This window comes from Battus philenor, unplaced genomic scaffold (genome assembly GCF_028537555.1).
Source record: "Battus philenor isolate CCGP_79_NKW_IND1 unplaced genomic scaffold, ilBatPhil1.0.hap1 SCAF_14, whole genome shotgun sequence".
Classification (NCBI taxonomy): Eukaryota; Metazoa; Arthropoda; class Insecta; order Lepidoptera; family Papilionidae; genus Battus; species Battus philenor.
In genome coordinates, this window is record NW_027181676.1 from 11,173,100 (window position 1) to 11,195,941 (window position 22,842).

The 22,842-nt window shown below is 30.7% G+C and overlaps 1 protein-coding gene across 2 annotated transcripts in view; it reads right to left on the bottom strand.

The window, feature by feature from the left end:
* LOC137918360 (uncharacterized) overlaps positions 1 to 14,358 on the bottom strand; it is a 28,382-nt gene extending 14,024 nt beyond the window's left edge. Inside the window, exon 1 of one of the 2 annotated variants that reach the window (XM_068761137.1) lies at positions 14,277 to 14,358. Coding sequence is in view for 1 of the 2 variants with exons in the window: in XM_068761136.1 (XP_068617237.1) it covers positions 10,020 to 10,035 (16 nt within the window). In the remaining variant the exon portion in view is untranslated. Of the gene's footprint in view, positions 1 to 10,019; positions 10,085 to 14,276 lie in introns of those variants that run through there. The other variant, XM_068761136.1, reaches the window with a different exon arrangement.
* Between the last annotated feature and the right edge of the window lie 8,484 nt (positions 14,359 to 22,842).

Sequence of the window (22,842 nt, forward strand, 5' to 3'; positions counted from 1 at the left end):
CACTTATTTCTTCTCGAGAGTTGTGTGAATGGTAGAAATTATGTTTTAATTTTATTTTATTAAAAAGTCATCTGCGTTTACATTTGATAGCTTATTTTATAAATATTTAAGTATGTGATAAGACCATTAGTGGGTTTAAATGAATGTCTGGGTAGAATGTTGGTATACTTAGTCAAAAATGTAAATAGAAGTACGGGATTCAGCTGATAACTTTTAAGTGCCGAAATAATATTAAATCAGAAGGTAAATACCAATACGTTGATTTAAAATTTTCTTTTAGTGCTTTTAGCCTTTCTATAGTAAGTATTTTTGTCGTATTATGTACTTTGATATTATGATCAATATCTAATAGCGCATTCGGTATTGGATAACTTAATTTATTATATTTTAAATAAATTATTTATATATATATATATATACGTATATATATATATATATATATATGTATATATATGTATATATATAAATAAGTAATAATTGTTCTCACTTAAAACTATTATGGGGACCGGAAAGTAATGTGGTTTCTGTCGACATATTTTATAGAAACACCGATTGATTTCTACCGCTTCTGCTTAAAAAAATTGTATATTAGATGGAAAAAGGTTGTTGATAACGAAGGTGAATGTAAAGTCGATTAGAAATAAGTTTAACTTAAGAAAGCGACGTTATTTTCCGATCCCCTTAATATTTAGCTCATAGTTTTCTCTACCACGGGTGGAGTATTTATATTTTTATAATCCAGAACAATTAACCAATGGCTTTAAAAGTTCGATTGCTATCTTTCATGGTTAAATATATATTTACATATATTAACTCACAAGCAGTAACTAAAAAGTATTTAATGAAAATAAATCATACTTTTTTTAAAAGAAATAGAATTATAGTGCTGCACAATAATCAGATTATTGACCACGTATCTTCGTGAGCTACTGGCGTGTTAAAGTTGCGTGCCACGCCTGAAAACGAAACGTAACAACGTAGTAACTGAATTTCGTGACTCGACTGCCAATAACGATATCCACTGGCTAAATTATAAGATTTTTCGACTAAAAGTTTTTCTTACAGAGTATAAATTTGATAAAGATTTTTTTTCTTTATCCTTTATTTAAAATAAAGAGAAAGGAAAATTAAATACACAATGGTAACTATGAAAGATTATTAGCTTTGTTTGGGCGGGCCATTAATTTGGCGGATTTTAAGAAAATCATAGAAAAAAAAATAAAAAGCGTAGGCTAGCTTAGCTTAGCTAAAACGCACACCCGCGCCCCGCTTCCGCATGATTTTTACTAGCAATGCGATTTTCGTTTTCGCACGCCTTTCTGGCCCACTCTGTATTTATAAGAGGAATATACTGTTTTAAATGTAATGAAATTTCATCATTAATTTTAAACACAAATTGACTAATTATAAAAGCTAATAGATTTTATGAAGATGCCTGCTCATTGAGAATGTTCTGTTTAAAAATATGATCGCATGTATAAAGTTCATTAGTAAAATATTATTTCTATATACTTACAAAAGAAAAGTTAATCATTAATGGTATATTTTTTGTCATTTATAATTTGGTAAACTATATAAATTGCCTTTACATCATCTATCATCATCATCACGACAGCCGATGTCCACTTCAAGGCATAGGACTCAAAAAAATCTTGCGCTGGCTTCTCGTGACCTAGACTATGTTTTGATTTATCTTTTGGAGGGCTTAATCCCGCCATGTTTACAATCGAGAACCTTTCGGCCCGAAAGGCTGTCGGTTGCACGAGCGAAGTGCCCCTCCCACTGCCACTTTAGACAAACAATTCTTCTATTCTGTATTCTAAATTAACAAGTCCCGAGATTTAGATCAGTTGCTAATTACTGCATGGCTTTTGAAATTCTATATTTAAAAAGCAATGATGATCTGTTTTCAAATTACCTTTGAATATAGTTACTAATCCGAATCCATTTAGTAAATCACTTTTTGGGTAATGAAAACACCATGACATAGCTGTCAGTTAAACATGCCAGCGGAAATTTAACATACTTCGGCTAAATTCCCGAGTGGAAAGCAAAACAAAACGTATATCGATGTTTTTTGTGTAAAATGTTTCTGAAAAAAAAATTACTTCAAACATACAATATTGCATATGATTTCAACTGGTTCCATTAAATATTTAAGAGGGAGGCCTATATCTAGCAGTAGATCTCTAGCTGAAATGATGGTGATATAATAAAAAAGTAATTACGCATTCAGAAATAAGATAAAAATAATAAAGATATACCTGAAGTGAAACAGTTATAAATTAATAATAATAAATAATATTTTTGAAGAATAATATTTATTTAAAAGTCATAAGATTATTTTCAAGTAGAATGTCGACCAAAATCATAAGTTATTTATGATGCTACGAACGTCTTTCGTTTTGCTACGCGCCTTCTATAATGCTACGAGAATCTTACACAATGCTACGAATATGATAAAAGTAGCACAAAAAACATAATAATGTACAAAGTTTAAGTGTAATTAATTAAATTATAAGGAATCAATAATATCAATTAATAATAAGGTATATAAAAACATATATTTATAATATTTAGAAATATTTCAAGAAAATAGAGTGGTAGGACGCATATAAACGGAAGATTCACGCACATTGAAATGCATCTTATATACAAACAGCGTCGAAAGAATGCATGAGTTAATGTAGCTCTTACTACCGTATTTTTGCAAGTGAAAAAGAAGTACTTTAAAAAATTATATTCATTTCTAAACTTTTTTCCATATGTACAATGTTATGATTATTTATAAATCTGTTTAACCTCGCAGGCAGATAATTTATTCTTCCTTCTCCTACCTAATATCTTGGCATGATTTACAGAAATCAATTTATTTGTAAGCTGTACTGTGTAGTGTACTGAGTCATTTGTATTTGTATGAGAAAGTTTATTCAGTATTTATGTTATAAAATATTATGTTCGAAAACTTCACTTCAGTTACTTTAACAGTTATGCTGAAAGGTAGTAGTACTTGGCAGATTGCTAGTCCAACTTTGTAAGCGTACCATCAACATCGCCTATACAAACTTTTCCGTAACACAGTCCTTTTATCTTATCGTCATCCTAGTTTATAATATATTCATTTTATACCTTATAAAATACAAACGTAATTCTTAAACATTGTTGTCTTCTGTGGTAATTTGTATAATACATCCGGGAGAGACTACATATTTATTTATACATATTTTAATTGTGTAGGATGCATTGTTTACTTTACTGCCAAATTAAATTAATAAAATTTTTGTTATGGGTTTCAACAATTGTCATCAATTCCTTCTATGTTATGATTTTTCATTAATTTTTGGTTCTACGGTTTCCACAAAAGTTGGTGACAATTCTTCAATTTTAATTTCTTTAATAGTTTTATTATTGTATTTATATCCCATAAAAGTAAAAAACATCACTCGAAAATCTGAAGCTGAACGAAAGTGATGACAAGTGATGATGGTGATGAAAAAAAACATTTAATTATTATATCGTTTCAATTATAAATCAATTTACAGTACAAATAAGATATTCATTCGGTATTTATAAAACAGTCAACGTAAAAAGCTTATTTTGTGTAGGTAAATCCAGTAAAATGGATTTACATTGTCAAAGGTTTTAATTAACGTGCTTTTAAGAGATTTACGGAATATAAAGCTTGTACCAGAGATAAAATTCAATTTACGTTTGTTTATACACTTACAAATTTGGAGCAACGTGATGATTTTCCAATATGAATAAAACGTATTTCACGCACCATGGGCAGCTGAGAATATAACTTCTATCCCCTCTTTTAATTTATACACATGGTATTTGTTTCGATGCAATTTAATTTTAAGCTCATTATCTTATAAAGCACTCGTCTAATGAAAAGTTGCTCACTCTACCTAACATACAAGATTATACGCTATTTGCGAGTATTTGGTGGCTACTACAATAGCGTTGTGTATATTACTTAAATACAGAGACCATTTACAACTGTACTATTTACAATTTTTACTTGAAGTTAATGGCAGGGGCTATCTTAATGGTGGAGTATTAATTCAAATCATTGTTCAAATTTGAGTTCGAACGCGCAACAATAATTTTAGTTGAAAAGGTATTATGGCCAATAATTCAGAGCGTTATCACGTGTATGATGTAAGATCTTTTTATGTTCTATGTTTATCAGTGGACGCTTTAGATCATATTGTGGTATGATGTTATTTATGGTTATTTTTAACAGTGGATTATCGTTTGGTAACAAGAAATACGTCTTATATTATAACGATATTTTTGGTATCACAGAGGGAATTCCAGCAACATTATGTTGACATAATTGCTAATGGATTTTATTAACAAAAAGTAGGCGAACGAAAACGATCTTTAAATTTCCTTACACTATATACGACCATCGTAATCATCTATCTCTTTCGCTAAAATACAAAAATAGAAATGCAGATAAATGAAAGTAACCGAAATAGCAAATCAGACTAGGAAGTTAAAGGCCGTATAGAGTGAGGAACAAGATAGGCAGAGGCTTTAAGGTTCAGGACCGGAGACCACGAACTCGCATGCGTAACATAGAATATCTTAGGCCTTGTTAAGGCGGTAGGTGTAGGGTAGGTGATGAATTCAGGCCGCTTCCTACTGATCAATAAATATGGGAGTGACTTACATAAAGTAGAGGAATTCCGACAGCTGAAATGATGACAATGATGACAAAAGCGCTATAGTAACTCTTTAGAAACACGAAAACAATTATAGACAAAACGGTGATTCAGTTATATAGGTCTTTTTTAAATGAGAGTTACCATCAGTAACATCAATGTTGTACTTCGATATAAATAATATTTTTTAGGTTAAACTATCGAAGTTTCATATTTCTATTCAAAAAGCTGATAATTAATTACTATAAAATCGAATTATATTGTGTTAATTAGCCTAAAATGCCAATGGCGTCATTTCATTTTACAAATTTATTTTTATGATCCCATATAATTTTTACTTGCGGACATGCATTTAACAAATTAAAGTTTTATAACTATTGGTGTGAAAATAACTTAAAATAAAATCTCTGTAAGTGATTTATTGTATGTTCTCTTATTTATATGTATATATGTATGTTCTAAATTTAAATGCGGATGAAATTATCGTTGTACTTCTTGATTTGTCTATTATAAAGGGTGTTTTTTTCATTTGTAAATACTCTTTCCCTGATCTTGTTTTCGGGACTGCGATTATATATCTTCCTATTTTCACTCTCTTTCTTTCATCCTTCACAATTTCTCTTTTTATTATATTATTTTTTTATTTATATTGAGGTACTCCCTGTATAATGCAGAACGCCGCACCTATCCTAATCCTTTATGCAGCTGCCGTTTGTGTAAATCACAAGATCAGCAGTTGCGGTAGCAAGTCGGGTGGCATCTTCACCTTCCTCTAGGCAGGATTATTCCACACAAATATATATAGTGGGGTTGGTATAGGTGCAAAAGTTTCAAAGTGGTTAATGTGTAGCTCCTATGCTGACAATTCATGTACGGTACCTCTTATTTAAAAGTTTAGAATTTCGATTTGGAATAATGGGCCGCCAAGACGACTGCAAATGTATATATGTTGAGTTCTCTTAAGGCAGAGAATTCAAACGGTGTGTTATGATTTTGCATTTTAACCCTTTCACGACCACGGGGACGCCGGTGTCCCAAGCAAAAATCATGGATTAATTAAATATTTACGTAACCATTGTAAATTAATTTTTTGTTTTAACATTTCGCAAAGTACCTTTTTATGATTTTTTACTGGAAATACGTGATAACTAACACCGTTTATTGTCTATCGTCACCGGAACGTTAGAGTTCTTTTGGCGCGAATGATCTGCTGTTTGGAATAAATAATTGATATTATAAAAGTGCTTTTCAAATTTTTACAGTGTCAAATTATCATTACCTGGTAAGTAAATTGTTATTCTAAATATTCAGTAGTAATGTGTTTATGTTGTATTCTGTGATAAATCGTAAAAAAGATTATGGGACACGGATGTCCCTGTCGGCGTAAAGGGATACTTTTCATACGGAATTTCTTAACTTTGGCTTGGTGATATACCAAAATGCTATCATTTTCTTATTGATATTTTTCGCAAAATATATTTCGTAAGGGACGTGAAGTTTTTGAACTTCGAAAAAATAAAATTCTTCAAATTTTTGTGGGTGACAATAGCGATGAGGAAGATGACTTAGTGCTTGATGACGAAGACCAAAGACTTCTAGTACAGGATGATGACCAAGGGATATTTGATGTCGAGGTGGAAGAAACGACGACTCTTCAACGGCAAGAATCACCTGAACCTTCAACATCTCAAAAAAACAATCCATCTAATCAGTAACCAATCATCTAACAACAGGAATTGTTTCGCCGAGTACCACAAATAACTTGCCCTATTATATTTATATTATTCATACACAAGTAAAAAAAAGTACACTACGTAACAAATGTACATTATTTACAACAAAACAGACTTACCAATAAGAAAACCAAAATTTAGATGTTAGTAGAAAGTAACCCTTAGCGACCATAGGGACATATTTGTCCCATAAATTTCCAAAAAAAATGTAAAACTTTTTTGAATTTTTTGTATAAATTATGTTTTTAGGATGCCTATTAATTCATTACATCTAGCTAAATTGATTAAATAAGGTACCGTAACCTTATGGTCCTGAAAGGGTTAAAAGAAATCCTGTGCAGTACTATCTTACAATGTAAATTCACGTTTGGTCTATATAATATAAATAAAGATAACAATATTGTTATTCACAGAGTTTATTGATTACTGTAAGACTAAGGTATCGATGTATAAACAATTCATGTAATGACAAACACTTGATTTTGTACGTGAAAGGACTATAGATTGTAATATAACACAGCCCTCACAATTTTTTGAAAGTCCAAGATAGTATGATAATAATATGTAATTGGCTTTCAAGGGACTTACAAACAACTGTCAATTATAGGGTATATTAAACAATTAACGTAAAGGAAGTAAACGAATTTTGTATAAATAGGGACAAAATTGATATTGACTGGGTTGACTTGTCCGAACCCGCATCACTATCATTAGTCAATATTATTCAGTATTATTAGTCAATTTACAAAATAAAATTAAAGTAAATTTTCCTGACATAGCGAAGTAAGGATGTGTTTACATGGCATAGCAAAATTTGATTTATTTTGTTTATCTTACAATAACGCGTGTTTTTGGATTAATTTCTTTTTAACTTGTGATTTGGCGATCTGGTGATGATTTTTTGACTCCTGATGCTTAATCATGGACTTAATGTGGTTTTTCAAAAATAATGGTACAGTTAAGCCTGGTAACAAACAAATTGTGAAGACATTAGTTAATCGAGAGAAGGATAAGTAAAAATCAGCCGCATGCAATTTCGTTATATTTTTTTTTACAATTATTTAATTGTAAACTTTCGTTGATATCATCTTTCTCTTTCACACGCCCACAAAAATACAGTTAAGATAGCGATATATTTATTCTATCTAGTGAACAAAGTACGAATACTTATTTAAAAATGTGAAAAAGTCTTAACGATTTTACTGCTATATTTAAAAGTAATAATAAAATTGTGGGTTATGTTGTTTGTTTGCTAATAACATAACCTTGGTGCGGGTAAGGGATAATAAAGAGAATAAGCTGTGTAAGTAGGTTAATCCGAGTGCAAAATTGCTTATTACGTAGGTGACATTGAAAGTTTTCAGAACTGGCTGAACAAAAAATAATTTTAAAATTGGAGAACAGAACTCTGTTAATCTTTTCACATACACTTGGTGGAAATTAAAAAAATATGTTTCAGTGCTATTTTGGATTTAACACGGTAAAATCATAATTGTCATAATTGGTGATAATACCATAATAATAATACCACACTACATAAATAATATAAACTATATGAGAAGAAAAAGGTTAGATTTTTCAGTTAATCTTTTCCTTTAATCTATGTTATGTTCTTATCTAAGAACTTATGCATTATTTATTTTAAGAAAAGCGGTAGAGAATTCGCTGTTTTACTTTCGTTTTAAATACGGAAATTATGTTTATTTGAGAGATACGATAGAATTATTCATTGCGGTATTTTTCCAGCGCTTAGGTAAAATGTCTGTCTGAATTAGTGTAGAATCAATTTCTAAAACTGGTAGTTCTTGTTATTATAATGTAAATAACACATGATACTACGTTTGCATTTCATTACATTACTTGTACAAAAACTATAGCATAATAAGGAAACATTAATTTTTTTTTTATATTTAAAAAGGATAAAAATGTTTTAAAGATGAAAACATCATTTTCATATCATTGTAAAGAAAGATAAGAAAAATAGGACTTTATTATTGAATAAAATTAATAAAGATATTTCATATTGTATATCGAGCTTAATTAAAACACAAATATAAGATGATAATGTCTGAATTTTTCAAATGTTTCAAGTTACGCAGGTACTTTTTTATGTTGATTGTTGTTTTGATAAGTTTGTTACGAGTAATAGTTCAAAATGTAAACAACATTATTATACGAATAATGGTTTTAGAGTAAAAAATTCTTTAGTAGCTACAAAAGTAATTTTCATATTTATATATTGTATATATATACAATGTGTCCGGTGACAGAATTCTGATTTTGATTTAAAATGTTTATTTGTAACCATTTCAAATTTTAATTATATACTAAAGTTTATTCTATAGTTTGTATTGATTATCAGTATGTTGCCGGTGATAACATATGGATCTGAGATCCCTTATGACGGGTCTTACAAGAAAGCTCAAGGTCACAAAAAAACCAATGGAGAGCTATGCTCGGAGTTTCCCTCCGATATCGAATTAGAAATTAGGAGATCGGCAGAAGAACCTAACCAAGAGTTTCTCTTCCAAAGAACCAAGGATTATACGTCTGAAGTGCTCATGCAGCCGCTGGGGTCCAAAAGTTTTGGAGAGGCAATCACGAGCTAGTAGAGTCGGTGTAGGTAGGCCCTCACTAGCTGGATATATATAATATAGTCAAAGTCAACAATTATTTACCTATTTCAAAGAACTATCAAGAGAAGTAAAATAAAAGTATTTAATTTTTAGTAATCAAATTTAATACATATTTTGTAATTTTGTGCATGTGTTCAAAAAATATAAATGTAAATAATTTTATAAAAACTTTTAGGTATACTTTTTAAATACGTATTTACTTGCGGTTCGCAAAAAAAATTCAAATTAAGAATAATAGTTCAGACTTTTAAGGTTGGCCACCCCTGCTATACATTTTTGCGAAGAGAGGAGTGCCAAGATTGGTTTACCCTCGACAGTCGGGCGCCTGTTATGATTCTTATACAACACTTGCCAGAAAACTGACCTACCTAAATGGTTGTTAATCAATAGTTTTAATATGTGGTGTATTAATTTAAAATTGGAATGTTGTTAAAAAATAACCTTCATGTTATCGAAGACATGAAGTGTCGAATCTGTTATAATAATAATATTATCGAAGTATAAAAAAAAACAATATAACTATCAAACTAAAAACATTACGTTTTGAAAGATTGCAGGCTTTAATTATCTATCTGTTTATAAAACAATATTAAAAGACAATAATAATAAGTACAATAATAAGATATACTGGTTGTTAAATGACCGGTATATCGAATGTGGCTTAGGCGTGGGGGACTTCAATACCAATCTATTTCACTATTTGTATGTATGTTCAACAAGTTTTGATGGTTCAGCTGACATTTGAGATTTATCGATTTTTTTTAGAGTACCTAATAATACAATGTAACTGTTATGAGTACAGTCGTGATTTTTTGCCACAAAAAAGCTGAAAACTAGGCTTTATATATCATGTCACCGCAATTATCTGGAAGAATAAATATCAGGTAAGTCTATTATAAAACTCTAGTGCAATTTACTATTCCGGTGCTAATGTTAGGACCACATTACATTGCGTTAGTACATTTCGAGATACTCACTTGAGCTATATCGCATAATTAATAATTAATTACATGTGAGTAGTTTAAGATATTCATGACGTTTCAAAGTTCGATAATGGTGCAGGGTCTTCGTACTGAGATAATCACTATCAAAATCATTTAGCAAGTATCGAAGTACGTTAAGTAAGTCATATTAGTAGGATTAAGTACAACAGAAATAGATAGACGAGCACGAGTTAACACAGTTCAGACGATAAACGACTAAAGAATCACGAAAAAGTTACAATTTAAATAAGTAAATGAAGATTAATTATAAAATTAAAAAAAAAAACATATTGTTAATATTTATAATTTTTGATACAAATATTCATCTTAATATTGAAATAATATTAAGATGAATATTTGTTTAATACCAATTTATACTACCATTTAATACACTAATTTTATAGAGTAATCATTACTGCATAAAATTTGAAATACCTTTATATAATACAAAAGGCCCAGTATTCACTTTGTGGCAAAAAATCTGAAGCATAGGCTTAACAGTTACATTATATCATTAACTTATTTGAAGCAATCAGATTTAAAAAAAATCACAAAATCGAATCGTGAAATGGATAGGTATTGGGGACCCCCATCTTAGGGTCACGATCCAACGGTCGTGTCACACCCTAATACGATCAAAAGGCGTCATAAGGTGGATAGACCTCGTAAAGTATGTCGGAATAAAAAAAATGTACCTAGCCACCTAAGAGTAGTAAAATGATGGAAAGAAGGCGATGAAAGCAAGAAGGAATGAAAGAACAAAATGAAAGATATTGTGATGGAAAATAAGGTAAGAATAAAAGAAATTGAGAAGAAAGACAGGGAGTGAAGAATAAAGATGAAAGATCTGAAAAACTTAATTGTAAACAACGACCCTGATCCCAACTAATTATGGGTACGAGAGGCCTCCAATAGCGGGGGCCATAGAAAAAAAGTATGTCGGTGATGCTGGATGCAGGCCGCCAACCGATCTCGTTAGAAATCTATAAGAGAGTGCTATATCTAGCAGTGAACTTGAACTACAATTACATTATAATAACTTTTATTTTTAATTAGGCGTAGTTATATTAGAAGGTTTGTAATTTTTCTACTGTTGGAATACAGGCCTCATGGAGAATTAGATATTTATTAACACCCTTGTTAGGTTTGTTCACTTTTGAACAGATATTCTATTCTTCGCTAGCCAGTCCGTGGTCTCTGCTTCAGAACTTAAAGATCCAGCGGCCTTTTGTGACCTGGCCAATGCCTTTTTAAACCAAAACAAATCTAAGGCCTGTGTAGTTTATGTTAAAACACAAGATTGAAGAATATTTTATAAAATATTCTTTTTAATGACCATCAATAATTATTTAAATATAAGAGCATACTTGAATTTCATTAAGAAAACATTATCTTATTAATTCTAGCGCAAGTTACTGTTACGAATAACTAGGTAACTAGCATTAAAATTGCACCGATTATTACATGGCGCGGAAACCTACGGGCACTTGTTACTGGTTCTTCTTTTGTCTTTATGATCAATAGTATTAGATGTACATTGCCTTTAATTAAATACTGCGTGGCTTTTAATTTTTTTTTAGTTAAATATTTCAGTCTATCATTTCAATTATTGTTCGTTTTTAATTACAAAACTTAGCATATATTACACTTTATGTACCGATTTCACCGATGTGATATTATTAAGAATAAGAAGTCGAACAGTTTTTCTTCTGAAAACCATTTTATAAGTAAGTTTGGGTTCGTTTTACCCCATCAGGAGTATGGATGAACTTCGTGGTAGTTTAAGTCGGTCGGTCCTTATCGTAAAGGCAGGTATGTAAAGGTATTTCCTAAATAAAAACAAAAGGAAAAGATTTGTCTTTGCTATTACAATGTAGTATAAAAAGTAAACAGTTAACTTTATAAGTTACCGACGAAACATACATAACAAAAAACTGAACTAAACAAGCTTTAAATATAACGGTAATAATTACAGAAACAAATGCTATCAAGAGAAAAGTTGATCTCTCCTTGCTAACGGTATTGCTGAATTCCTACACATTCCTTTTAGTTACGAATCAAATCAGTGTTTATGAAGTTAAGTGTATTATTTTTTTCTTTATCCCACTCTCATAGATATTGGTTGAGGTTGGGACTCAAAAATATCGTGTGACAACAATAAATCGTTTTGAATGTTTCTAATACAAATCACAAACATTAGTAATTACGTTTATGCTTGTTTGCGCTCTAAACATTATGATGATATTTAATTCATGGACAGGTTAATAATAATTATATTTGATTTAATTACTTATTGCTGTAAAAGTGTCAAAGGAGTGATATATCATATATGACAGCAATAAGCTTCCATGCGATTACTCTGAAATATGTCATCTTATTTTTATCTATTGTGATTCGACCGGCCAATAATTTTTGGCAGTACAAAGTCTGTAGGGATAGATAGTTAACAATAGTAATTTTAAAATATAGTAATCCGCTTTTATCATAATGTTATTTATTATTTCTGAAACCATTGATTTTTGGATAAGGTGCAACATGCATTAATTGGTAGCAAATGAGTTACATATTCTCTTATTTAAAGCTTTTATACCGATTAAAAATTACTGTGTATATCTAAATCGTAATGGCAACGTTTTTGAATAAGAAAATCTTTATTCTCTTTCTTTTAATAACCAAATTATATATAATTATATTGTTTATACTAGTAGTTTAAACGGGTCTCCATATTTGGCGGAAGTCATCACGTTGTAACCTGTATTAATATGCTATATGTATTAAAGTTGTGGGAAGACGCTAGATTCAATTCCATTTCTACCAGTTCTGTTGAAAAAGGGGTGGGGTTATGTACAACAGTTGACGTTACTTGGCTGAAAGGACGATGTTGTTGATGATGACGATGACAATCAAATACTCCAGATAATATGAATTTAAATGACAGGTTAAGTTCAAAATTCATAAGTAAATGAGGATTACTGCATACTACATGCTATCAACACGCGTTTGGAAGTTTACTTTGATATAGTTTCTTGCACAGAAAGAACAAAAGAAATGATGTAAATATTTTAACATAACGTATGAAATATCTGTAATACATGCATAAACACCATAAAATTTACCTTAAATTAGATAAATGCTGATGTGAAAAGAAGAATTGAAAGCATATATTTGCAATTTTTTACATTTTGATAATCAAAGTTAATTTTATTATAGAGAATAATAAAAGTAATTGAATCACTAGCAAGTCGAAAACGTTACGTCGGTTCAATTAATAATGGATTGGATATAATTCCTTTAATCCCACGATGTGCTAAAATTACACATTCTCTGTATTAAAGATCATCTAGAAGTAGGTAATATTTTTAAATATTATTATATTAGTTGTTTTTGTACTCAAAATTGAAACGAGTTGAATAGAAATTGGCGTTTGAAGATTAAAGTATGGCTTACAAAAGATTCGTGCATTATTGAATTCGGCCTTTTCAATTCTGTTCAAACGTTAAATAATTCCTTCGTTGTAGTTCAAGCTATTGAGGGTGGACCATTGTTGGGATCACGTTCAGAAAAGAGGGAATTCTAAGAATTAAAAAAATTCTACGTCATATTTTATTTAAGCACTGGCGTCGCGACGTGACCTAAACAGTTACTGCATTGATCAATTTTTGCGCATTGGGCCCTCGCCTTGTTTTGGGGTGCCGAAATTTTAATTCGTCTCTCCAGATTATGTTATTGTCATTATTGATTATGTGAATTTTACGAATGAAAACATTTCACTTATTTTTTTAAATTCATGATATTCTAATATATTATTACATATGTCAATAATTATCTATAATTAATTCACAACTATATAACTGACTAAATAAAATATATAAAAGATGTCTTTTTAAGCTTTTGTTGACATTAAAAAATTTGATATAGACCAATAGTTATGTTTCATTATTCTAATAGATGAAGAAATTAGTCTTTTTATTATATACTTAAAATAATTGCATGGCGAGTAGTTACAATCTGTCTCAATATTAATAAAATTAAAAAAAAAAACGTCTAGCGAGTATAAATAGCGAGTATAAATGATTTAATATGTATATGGTAGATCCAGAATGCCAGTATTTGACAAATTGAAGATTCCATGCGGAGAGCAACGAAAGTTTTAACATAGCTTACCGGCACACCGGCACACCGGCGCAATACGCAACCCCAACATATGTCTTTAGGGGAGAAATTATGTAGGGCGGATTTGAAAAGACTTACCTTTGGTCCGACGTGCCTGCTCCAAGAACGCCGGCGTGTGAACGCGTCGGTGGTGGAATGGGCACGAGGATGAAGCGCCTAGCAGGGCTCCTGGCCTCAAAGGCCGGGTTGCTTGGCTAAGCTAGGCTCGGCGCGGGTGCCTTCGAGTCGGTTTGCCGTCGGAGTGGCCCTGACAGCCGGCGGGCGAGGGTTGCGCGCGCTTGCGACACCGCACATGCGCCCCTAGCTGTCGCAAGCGATTAAACTAACACTAGCAAACGGCATCGCTATACCCTCACACATTCCCACCCATGAATTCTCCGGCTCCGACCACAATGTACGATTCTAATTCTAATCTTTTTCGTTACGTCTGCGGTATTTGTGTCATATTATTTATCATGGGATTAACTCGTTATAATTTTTGGGACAATAGTTTCGAATTTTATTGATTAATTGGGTTAACAATATAATTTTTTTAATTACTTATTTAATATTATAAATATATATACTCATATTGCCACTCCAAAGAGAGACTTATAGACTTTGAAAAACTATCAAGTTTCTTGGCAGGTTTTTTACAGATATGAAAGCATCACTTAAAAATACTTGAAGAGGTTTCACAGTTATCCGGGAAAAAAATCAAAGCTATTAAAGGTTAGACTGATCAATAAAACATATTATTGTATCATATGATCTCAGAGGACGATGCTGTCCGTCCTCTAAAAACTTCTTTATGAGCAGCGGCAATTCTATGTTATTAATGCACAAAGTATAAATTATATAAAATGTATCCCGGGAATTTAATATTTTGACATTTCGAAGTTGCTTAACCTATTCATAAAAATAAATATTAGTTTTATTTTACGACTTAAATTCTAATCATTTTATTGAATAAGAAACAATTTCAACTTTGTTAGCACAGATATAAACCCGGGTAGTTTATTGTGTTATTTTTATTTAAATATTGATATTATTATTTGTAATGTTAAAAAAATAAATAAGTCTATTCTTGGTATCAAATCTAACTACAAAATATAGACATAATTGTGAATTGACAGATATTTTCAATTTGACTTGAGGTCCTTTTTAACTTTTAGACGAATAATAATTTTAATTGATTTTTATGCGGTATATATAAAATATTAAATAACATTTGTAAATAAATTAATATTTGAATTATTCCTATGTGTAAAACGAAAGATGAAAGATGAAAAAATATGGCATGCTGTTAACAGAGCTTAGAGTCAGCTGTTTAGCTTTAAGTTGAACATATTGATCGTCTATAGCCACTTTCACTCGATGTTAAGTGTCATTCTTTGTTTTGGCAAAGTTCCAGAGGTCCGGTTGGTTACTAAGTTGTTCTCGAGTGGGTATCTATTCTGCTAAAACTTATGTTCGTAGCCGTAGCCAAACTTGCATAACAACGTAATTAATGAATAGCCGTATTATTTTCAGATAAGAATTTAATAATTTGCAAAGTATGCTAGTAAATATACATAAACATCAGTAAAATTAACGTTAATTTAGATAAATACTTCGTAGTTTGAAATGAGAAATCGCGAACATTTGTTTGAAATTTAACCAGTTAATTAAAATTTATTTTAGCTTTAGGTAAACAAAAGTAATTAAATCAAGGTAATTGTTAATAACAGACTGAGACAGCTCAGATATTAATTTTAAGTAGTCTGTATTTTAACATCATGAAGTGAGCGATTAGTTATAGGTGCTATTACTGGTAAGCTTTGATGAGATGTCTAGTCATCTAGTCAAGTCATTGGTCAGCAAAAAGGTTACCAGCTTTTGCACTTTTTATAATCCAGTGGATTGAAGTGAACACTCTGATAAATGTGACAATTATTTTTTTTAACAGAATGCGACATGCCGACAATTTCTAGCAGTACAGAGTTTGCAAGGACCAAACATCCATTTTAATATGTAATAATTTTTTTATACATTTTCGTATTTATTATTCTTACTATATCAATCATTACGTTAGTAAATATTTTTGGAACGTATTAATTTTTACTAAACATTTTTAGAAACCTTTTGTATTTATAACCGTTAGCGAAGGTTATTCTTTCAGTTATAGTTTTTAAGTGGTATCCAAATTTTCATAATGAGTAATAAGTAACTAATAAAAATCTATATTGTTTTTAAATAAGATTATAAAAATACCTCATTACCATTTTGCATTTATTAATATGATTTTATGTTTTGTTTTAACTAAAAATATTTTTAATCTATCTGAAGACAACAAATAAAATTTAAGGTTATTTTGAGGTGATTACGGTATTTATTTAATATTTCGTAAACATTATTTTTGAAATATTTGATTTGCTTTAATTTTATTTACTGCGAGTTATTATATGGAAAAATAAATAAGCCGTGGTAAATCATTTAAACATCAACAAGTGCTGAGTTAAGCGAAAAATCTGGAAACATTACTTTGTTATACTTTGAAAGACGCCATAGCTAACAAGAAGGTTTAGCTTTCGTCTCAAGGCGAGGAACGCAAATAATTATTTACACAATTCCAGGACTTTGTACATTATGTCATTTAATTTTTATCAGCACTTCAAGTGAACAGTTAAAGAAAAATTTTAAATGCATGGATGACATTGTTTTTTTTTTCAATAACTGGAAGACCTCTTGTCGCGTGATAATATATTTATACTTTTTTAAAACTAAATAGTCTAGTTATGTTCAAGAAATGTAAAATTTTTGGTTAAAAAACTTTATTTACGTCTTTACCATGAGAGCTGTTAAAAAATATTTTCAAATTTCTTGTTAGCTGATAAACGCCTAGTGGATGGCATAGATTTTTCCCAAAGATCGCCACATTGACAGGTCTTGCGCAGCTCGCCTTCATGTCAGTCGATAGACGTCCACGGCAAGGTATAGGCCTCTCCCAAAGATCGCCACGATGATCCAGCGACTTCCTACGATCCACGCTCTACCGGCCTGCGAACGCCGCTCGAGAATCTTTCGGCCACAATAAGCGTCAGTTACAAGAGCTATTCTCTACACCGACTGCAACTTCGGACGAGCAATTCTTTGAACTACGTCGGTGAACATGGTTCTTTTACGAATTTCCTTAGTTCTGATACAGTGATAAGTTTGACAGAATTAACCAATGGAAATTTATCTTTGATGCCTGCCTTATTTATGAACATCATATGGTATATTACAAGAATTAACACAACGACATATTGTAAGTATTTATATTTAATATTTAAAGGTATATTTACAGTTACAAAATGTTGATCCTGTTCGATGTATTAAACAATAAATTTGACTGCTAGCATAATTAAATTGTAGTGTACCCAGTAAACTTTTCAGTCAACTCGCCTTTATAAGTTGTTTCTTCAGTTAAAACGAAATATTTGACAATGTCCCCTTTATCTGCTTACCGAAAATTTTTAATAGCGAGTTCTCCTCATTATACCCTTTCGGTAATACTTGAAACTCGTACAAAAAGCATAGAAGTACCTTTTCTGCAAAAAAGAATGAAACAACACCATAATAAATGTTTAATGAACAAATAAACAAATGTATGTAAATAAAAGTGTGTTGTTTTTATATAACCTTTAACTTATATACGATATAACAATAATATATACTATAAACTAAAACAAAAATGATTAATCAAAGACATACTTCACACAAACTCTGTATACATTTTCATATTACCCTTTCCACAATTTTTTTTTTCCTTTTAGGTCTGTCGAATTAATTTTTATTTTCTGTTATCAGTCAATTTTCAGCTGTGAAGGATCAGATTAAATAAAAAATATGCTACACATATCATTTATGAACATTTAAACTATATTTTTTTGGAATTGGCAGTGATTCTGACGCAAAAAACGTACGGATTATCTGTTGATACTTGATAACTATTTTTTCCAGAATTTAGTTACGCAGAGCAGGATAAAGTGGCGAGCAAGCCGGGTGACTGCAAGGGGCATCGAATTTTAAGAGATACCGATAAAAAATACAATGTTTTTTAATATATTTTTTAGGAATAACTTTACAAAAATCTATGTCATACGTATGCCACAGGAATTGCATAATTTAATTTGCATCAATTGTAAGTAAATAACTATTGTATTGTTTTTAGAAGATTTAGCTTGCGATCGTAGGTCGCGGGCTCGATTCTCGAGATATAACCTTATATAATTTACACTTTATGCATTAATTATTTGGCATTTATACTGTTCACAAACAAATTTACAGAGAATGGGTAGCAGCGACCTTTGCGTACCATAATACCCGTCCCGATTGCCCAGCGTGTTGATTATGTATATATATTCCTCTATAGATCTAGATTATGTATATATATTCCTCTATACATCTATAGATGTATTATGACGAAGCCTATCCTTTGCCGTGGACGTCTATGGCCTGAAACGACGATTATTTTTTAAAAAAATAATTTTTCTTAGTGTGATTTATTGTGTAATCTTGATTTTAGGACAATTTCGCTACATTTTATATTTAATAACTTTATATATTCTTGTATGAAAGGGCACCAATATTTTGTTTTTTCCGGAGCGTTTAAAACCTTAGGCTTTGTGATGCAACTACGACAAGTGGCATCATACGTGTTATTGTCACTGGAGAATCATACCAGTATTACGAGAACCTCTTTTGATTTCTGTTTACGAAATATGCTATCATCCGTTCATTATCCCTCAGTGTCTAAAGATGAAAGCCTTCACTGGTAACACACGTTGGTAGTATCAATAAATGTTATAAGTGATTACTTTTTTTAAGCCTCTCTTTCCCTCATCTTATTTTTGGGACAGGGATATAATAAGCTTTCCTTTTTTCCTCTTTCTCCTTCTCAGCCTTCACAATTTCTCTTCTCTCTTTCATAATTCATATTTTCTATCATTTTCACTGCATTCATTTACATTACATTCACGTTTCGCCTCCCGTCCCCGCCATATTTCTTGTTATACGGTTTTGATTACGAATGATGATGATAAATATACATATATAATATAGCTATAAAATTACAGTACAAATATATAGCTGTAATTATTTTTTAATGAAGTAAAAATTAGAATTCAATGAAATTCATAACGATTAACATTTTTAATAAACGACGCTGGCTGTATCATTCCGTTTTCTATTATGAAGAAATAATTTCGAAACTGTTCCGTGTCAGCGGCGCTATTGTTGGGAGCTGTGAAATTTTTATCTGTTGTCCTATTCAACCTTTTCTAAAACAAACAACAAAAGAGTAAAAAAGAATCTTCACTTTTCTTCCCATTTACATTGTATTTATTGCAACCAATTTTGTATCATGTTTTTGAAGTTATAGTTATGCAGAGTGATTATGAGATATTTCAGATTAATTTACTCGCTAATCACTTCACAAATTTTGTGAATAAGTATACAATCAATTTTAATATTTAGTAATCCTAATTTGGAAACGCTTTTTACTATACCGTTACGATATTTATTGTTTCTGAAACCATTCATTTTTGAATAAGGTATACCATATACACCTCAGACAGGAAACGAGATATACATTAACCGAATATATTTCAACCTTTTATGTGCCATGCCCCATCTTACCTTTTATAAAATTCTTACGACCTCCTTTGTACCATATATATTTTAATATTTGAGCGAAAAGATTAAACTCGAGTCTACTTTCGAATTGCTCCTCTTTACATTTAAATTGCCATCCTGAAACTTAAAGATCCAGATAATAAGTAATTTTATACTGTAATTATATTTTATCACTTAATTTAAAAACAGCGATAGCCGTGTGATTAGGAACAGTGATTTAAGTGTGTTCTATTCCTAACAGTCAAAATTTTATGTGAATATCGCCACTGCTCCAAAATATCGCATGTAATATGTAAAGAAGTATAACATATTAATCCGCTTAACACATAGTGGGCTATGGAGGACCTGTGGTGCATGGGTCTTATGTGTTAAAAACTGTATTCATTCATAAGGTCCCGTTAAGCTTATGTAGCTATACAGATCTTATAATATTGAATAAATAACTAATAATAAGTAATTTTTAAATAATTATGCTAATATTCACCAAGTTAAAAAGGCGCTTACCTCATTACAGAACTAGATCCTTCGCTGCATAAAGACCAAAGTCTACAATGTGTGCTACCAGAGATGACATAAGGTGCGGAAACGCTATCTCTCACTTTTTGCCTCACGACCAAGTTGACTCACTCAATGAGCGATAGAAAGGGCTAATAAGAAGATCCGTAGTAGAACGAATGTAGCTGACATATCCCACGGATTGGCAAGTTGTAGTGGTACTGGGCAGGTAATATAGCGCGCAGAACAGATGACCACTATTGCCTTACGGTTCTTGAGAGGATATCAAAGACTAGCAAGCACATCAAGGTGGGACAGATTACCCTGTTTAGTTCATCAGAAAACGCTGGCTGCAGACCGCTGCCAACTGATCTTATCTGGAAATCTATATACTTATGTCCAGTAGTGGATATCTTACGGCTTAAAAAATTATGATGATGATGATGATTAAAAAAATACATTATAAGTATTTCGCGAAATTTTTAAAATAAACTTTTTTAAAAGTTATCGTACCGTGTTCGTACTTGGTAAGTGTAGAAAATTATAGTGAAAAATGCATAAATTAAGTTAACCCGGGAACATCTTCTCTGAGAGCATATATAAAATGTCCTGTTAATGAAAAATTCAACCCCGACCGTGTCATGTGACGTTCTCGTTTTATTCTGATTTCATATGTGGTCCGGTTAATGAATTAGTTAGCAAACGAGGTCACAGTTTATTCAAAGTAACGATTCACTGCGGCTAAGTGGTTTAGATAAATATACAGACTTTCCCATAAATCAACGTCAAGCCGTAACCGGTTGAATTGCTGGTAGTACCTAATACAAGAAAATTCATTAAATAAATAAACTAGGTTAAAAGATGTGGTAATTGTTTTGAGTAGATAGTTTGATAAAAAGTGCAATTTTCTTAAAAATCAGACCATTGCAATATTACTTTCTATATATTTTGCAGAAAAGTTATTCCCAGTAACATGGTAATGAAAATAAGTAAAGATTTGTAATTAAAGTAAGAGAAAGACCGAAAATTTTGATTTACTAATCATAACTTCACAAAGTTTGAAAGGAGAGATAGTATACAATCAATAATTTTAATATTTAGTAATCCGAATTTGAAAACGCTTTTATATTATACTCTTACATTATTTATCATTTTATATTTCTGGAAACATTTTTTTTAAATTAGGTATAACATATATCTGTACATCACAGACAACAGACGAGACATACATTAAACAAGATTAGTAAATAGATAATTATTTTTACTATAACCTTCATTTTTATTAATTTTTGTTTCCCTAAAATTAATAAAAAAATAAAATATGAGACATAGATTTTTTAAATTATTTTTGACCGCTGTCACTACCACCTTATTAATTGAATTCGACTTGACGTTGTGTTATGTAGACTTATACAAGTTAGTTATAAGTGTAAATGTAATGTATATCTCAATTGCTGTCAATTAATTTATGCTACACTCTATCTAAAATAAACGTTTTTAGAAATAATAGCTTACAAAATGACAATGTAATTAGAAAAATCGTTTTCGTAATCTCTGTTCCTTCTGACTTTGTACTAACAGAAACTGGCCTGTCTGTAATATTCTATCTTATGGGAAAAATTTGACATATCAAAATGATCACTTTATACAAGTTGGAGAAAAGAGTTAGGACTTGTTGAGAAATGGCTATATTCGAAAGTTGATGGGCGCTGTTAGCCGTTTTGGCTTTTACAGCTTCATCGGACTCATGGCTCGCGGATCCGAAATGAGCTACACATTCATTACTTTAAAGCTTTTACACATTTAACCAACCACCCTGTATGTACTTATATTTAAGTTTAACTTTTCTATGCACATAAACGATGGAGACAGGTGGTTGCTTCAGAGTTAGCTTTTAGAATAACATCACATACATTATACACTGATACACTGTCCTTTGTTTTTCACCTTTGACAACGTAAAAAAGTAAAAACAAATGTGTAATAATAGTGTGCTATTGCGCAAAAAGATTTATAATGGCTTTATGAATTCCAATTATAAAAGACCATATACAGTTCATAGATTAAAAGAGTTATTGCATACCAAATATTTCTTTTTTATTTCTCGAATTGGTTAACTATTCCATGATATAAATCTATTTTTGGTATCATCACTTGGCACAGCTAGACTGGAGGCCTTTGTTACTGGAACAAGTGGCTTTGTTAAATATTTTTTCGAACTATTGCAATTATACTTCAATTTTGTAATGTTTTTTTTGCTATACAAGTAGTCTCCGTCAAGTTTTGTTTACATGTAGTCATAATTTAATTGTAAAATTATGAACGTCGTGTTAGTAACGTCATTTATATATTAAAAACGGCTAGGAAAATTTTATAATTTTTGTACTTTTTATTCGTCTTCGTTCGGAATTCGACAATAAGTATTAAAATATGACGTTCATCAATAAATAATAATACAAAAAACACCAGTAATGTCAAAAATTCAAATTAATAATTTTGCGTACATTTAAACA